Here is a 3,482-nt window from a genome sequence, read left to right on the forward strand (position 1 = left end):
GGCATTGGCATTTGCAATCATTCATGCTTACATACGCTCACCTGTGCTCAAACATGCACCAATCTGATGCACACTGAACACCTCCGCCTTAAAAAACACATACAAAGCCTTCAAAATAAAACTTCTACAGACTAGAATAACCCTGTATGAAAATACAACAGCACAGACGATGGAAGTAAGACTGGTTATTTATTAAATAAATTAAAATATTAATACGAAAACAGCATCCAAAGATGCTATTGAGTTTTATTAACTAACGGAAAGGAAAACGAGGTTCTCAGGTAGTGTAATAGCCTCTCTGATACTAGCCAACACTATAGCCTCCAAAAAACAAATGTCTTGATTGGAGTAAATTCTATGGTTATTACAAGTTACGGTTTGTCTCAAAAGCGGGTTTGAATTAAACAAATAAGAGAAGACCAAGACTGAATAAACAGACAAAAACACATCGTTTTCAACATTCATTTGTAGATTTTCCCAACTCTCAGAAAAGAGAGATGAGTAGACCAATACTTATAAAAAAGACTACAATACAAAGAGATAGAAAGAACAAGTATTTAGAGAGAGAGAGAGAGAGAGAGAGAGAGAGAGAGAGAGAGAGAGAGAGAGAGAGAGAGAGAGAGAGAGAGATACTGCTGAAGAAGAAAGGAAGGGAGAATATACTGTTAAGTTTCAGAGAGAGTGTAGTGCCTGATATGAGAGAGAGAGAGAGAGAGAGAGAGAGAGAGAGAGAGAGAGAGAGAGAGAGAGAGAGAGAGAATGCCCTCCCTGATAAAGACTATCTTATAAATGCCTTCACCTCATGGGGTGAGCATTACCTCGTTAAGGCCCTCTACATTTTGATGGTATACTTTTAGACATTAATGTTTCTCTCTCTCTCTCTAAAACTGCGACCCACGACATCGACCAACGACTTGGAACATTATACCCTTCTTTGGTAAACAGAGACACTGAATTGTTCGGTTCTAGTTAGACGCGCTACCACCAAGCTACGAGGCCCGAGAGAGAGAGAGAGAGAGAGAGAGAGAGAGAGAGAGAGAGAGAGAGAGAGAGAATTCATCATTTATCATGAATGCTATACAGACGAAAAATGAGCCAGAAAAAGGTACCGAGAAATGAGTTTTCCCCTCACGAACCATTTCGAGTGTGGCGAGAATGATTCGGTTAAGATCGGTGTCAAACAAGCTGGGTTAATTATTATCGGCCAGTATCCAATATCATGAGCACTTAAATGCTAAATAAATCAACTACGCTTTCGAACTTGCCGTCGTCCAACCCATGCCAGCCCCTATCATCAAAGGCAATCCCATATCAAAATGTTATAGTGAAATCAATCACATGAAGATACAAGGTCTCATGGCAATTCACTGAATAGGAAACCGTCAGGTCTTACGTCCTGATCCTCTCTTATATAACTGCCCTTTTTTACAGTATGGGCGCAATTACAAATAAGTAATAATGATGATAATAGTTTAGTTTCATATCAAATTCAGCGCTACCGCAACGATTATTTTCTCATGTGTTCTTTTTAAGCACTATATATTTTCTTCTATAGTCTACATTGCCTTATCATTTTCATGTACAGGACATCTCCTTTAATACACAATTAACATATAATTACTTTAATACATAACTAATACGCAACTGCAAGAATTCAAGTATGAGGATACTATCCCATGTCCCTGCCATGGACTTTTAGCTGATACTGATACCCATTCATAAATACATACATACATACATACATATATTATACCTGTATATACATACATACACACACACACACACATATATATATATATATATATATATATATATTAAAAATGGCTAATTTTTGTCTTTTTTATCATAAAGAGAGAGAGAGAGAGAGAGAGAGAGAGAGAGAGAGAGAGAGAGAGAGAGAGAGAGAGAGGTGCATCCAATCTTTTGAAATTCAAAAGCAATGTCCATCGTAAACTCCTATATATTTTCTTTTTTTTTAATATGACTGTTATGGCATCAGTGACAACCTTAATAATAATAATAATAATAATAATAATAATAACAATAATAATAATAATAATAATAATAATAATAATAATAATAATAATAATAATACTTTGCCATTAGGATTATTACATCTAAAAATTCCCCAAGTCGAAGGACACACTTGGTATCGCCACTAATAATGACACTGCTGAAAGAACAGACCTACAAGACAGTAAATAAAAAGGCGGGATAAAAAGAGGGGGGGGGGAAGGCAGACAGACAGACAAAATACTTTCTTCCTGTCACCTTCATTCACAAGGCATGTGAGTGTGTGCGTGTGTGTACGTCTGTGTATGTGCGTGTGTGTGTGTGTGCGCGCGCGCCTAAGCCCAGGACGAGCCAGTGAGCGAGGAGACTTTTTGACATTCACACCACGTGCTTTTCCCGTCTGACGCCCAACGAACGCTATGTCGCAGAACCGCGCCGAAGCGAAAGACATTTTCGAGACGCCGTCAGGGGTCGCGGCGACTTTCGACGACTAGTTTTCTCTGCGATGCCCATTCCGAAGAAAGTGCTCTGCAGGTGTTTCGAGTTAAGAGAGAGAGAGAGAGAGAGAGAGAGAGAGAGAGAGAGAGAGAGAGAGAGAGAGAGAGAGGAAGGAGGGAGGGGGTCGCAATCGCAAAAGATCGGTGGGCGTGACCGTGGAAGTGGGACCACGCCCCCGTGGGTATGTGATTGGTCGCGATTGGTTCGTGTGTAGTGGTAGGAGGGTCATCGGGGCAGCTGGGTCGGTGTCGGTGGTGGTGGTGGTGGCTGGGGGTCAGTAGTGCGTGTGTAGCGTATGCGTCCACACCAGACGCCGCAGAAGTGGTGTGTGTGTGTCTGTGTCTGTCTGTGGGCCCAATCCGCGAGAGGAGAGGAGGAGGAGGATGAGGATGATGAAGTTGTGGTGGTGTGATGATTACGATGATGATGATCTTCCCCTGTTCAGTGTCAATAGTGTTATTTTTATTGTTGTTGTTCTTGTTGTTGTAGCAGTGGTGAAGGAGGAGGAGATCCTTTGAAGGAACGGAGGTGTTGAAGAGGGCATGTGGCGGCGTGCTTGTGCGCCCGGGAGCCTTGGCTGCTGCTGCTGCCAGTAGCGCGGACATGTGCCCTGGGTGGTGGGTGGGTCGCCGCGGCTGCTGCCTCCTCGGACTCCTTCTGCTGCTGCTGACGACGACGACGAAGGCGGCCGCTGCTGCTGCCTTGCCGGCCCTCACCGCCACCACCCCCTCCACCATCCCGGCCACGACCCTCAGCAGGCCCTGGCACGACGAGTCTTCCTTTCCGGCTTTCTACAGCCACGGCCTCCTCCTGCCCCAGCGAGGCACCCACGCCCTGCCCACGACTCCGGAACCCAGCTCTTTGTATTACTCCACTTACCAATATCCTTCCGGAGCGGCGACGTGGGTCCCTCGAGGTCGCCGGCCCCCTCCGCTACTCGAAACCGCGGGAGAGGCGAGCGCGCCCCCCGC

At 44.5% G+C, this 3,482-nt stretch overlaps 1 protein-coding gene across 1 annotated transcript in view; it reads left to right on the forward strand.

Moving 5' to 3' along the window:
- The first annotated feature begins 2,699 nt into the window (after positions 1-2,699).
- The window catches only part of LOC136845201 (uncharacterized), a 241,014-nt gene continuing 240,231 nt past the window's right edge, over positions 2,700-3,482 (forward strand). Inside the window, exon 1 of the mRNA XM_067115240.1 lies at positions 2,700-3,482. This exon is cut by the window's right edge and continues 467 nt beyond it. Within this exon, the coding sequence (XP_066971341.1) occupies positions 3,115-3,482 (368 nt within the window). The 5' untranslated portion in view covers positions 2,700-3,114.

Source organism: Macrobrachium rosenbergii, chromosome 13 (assembly GCF_040412425.1).
Source record: "Macrobrachium rosenbergii isolate ZJJX-2024 chromosome 13, ASM4041242v1, whole genome shotgun sequence".
Lineage (NCBI taxonomy): Eukaryota > Metazoa > Arthropoda > Malacostraca > Decapoda > Palaemonidae > Macrobrachium > Macrobrachium rosenbergii.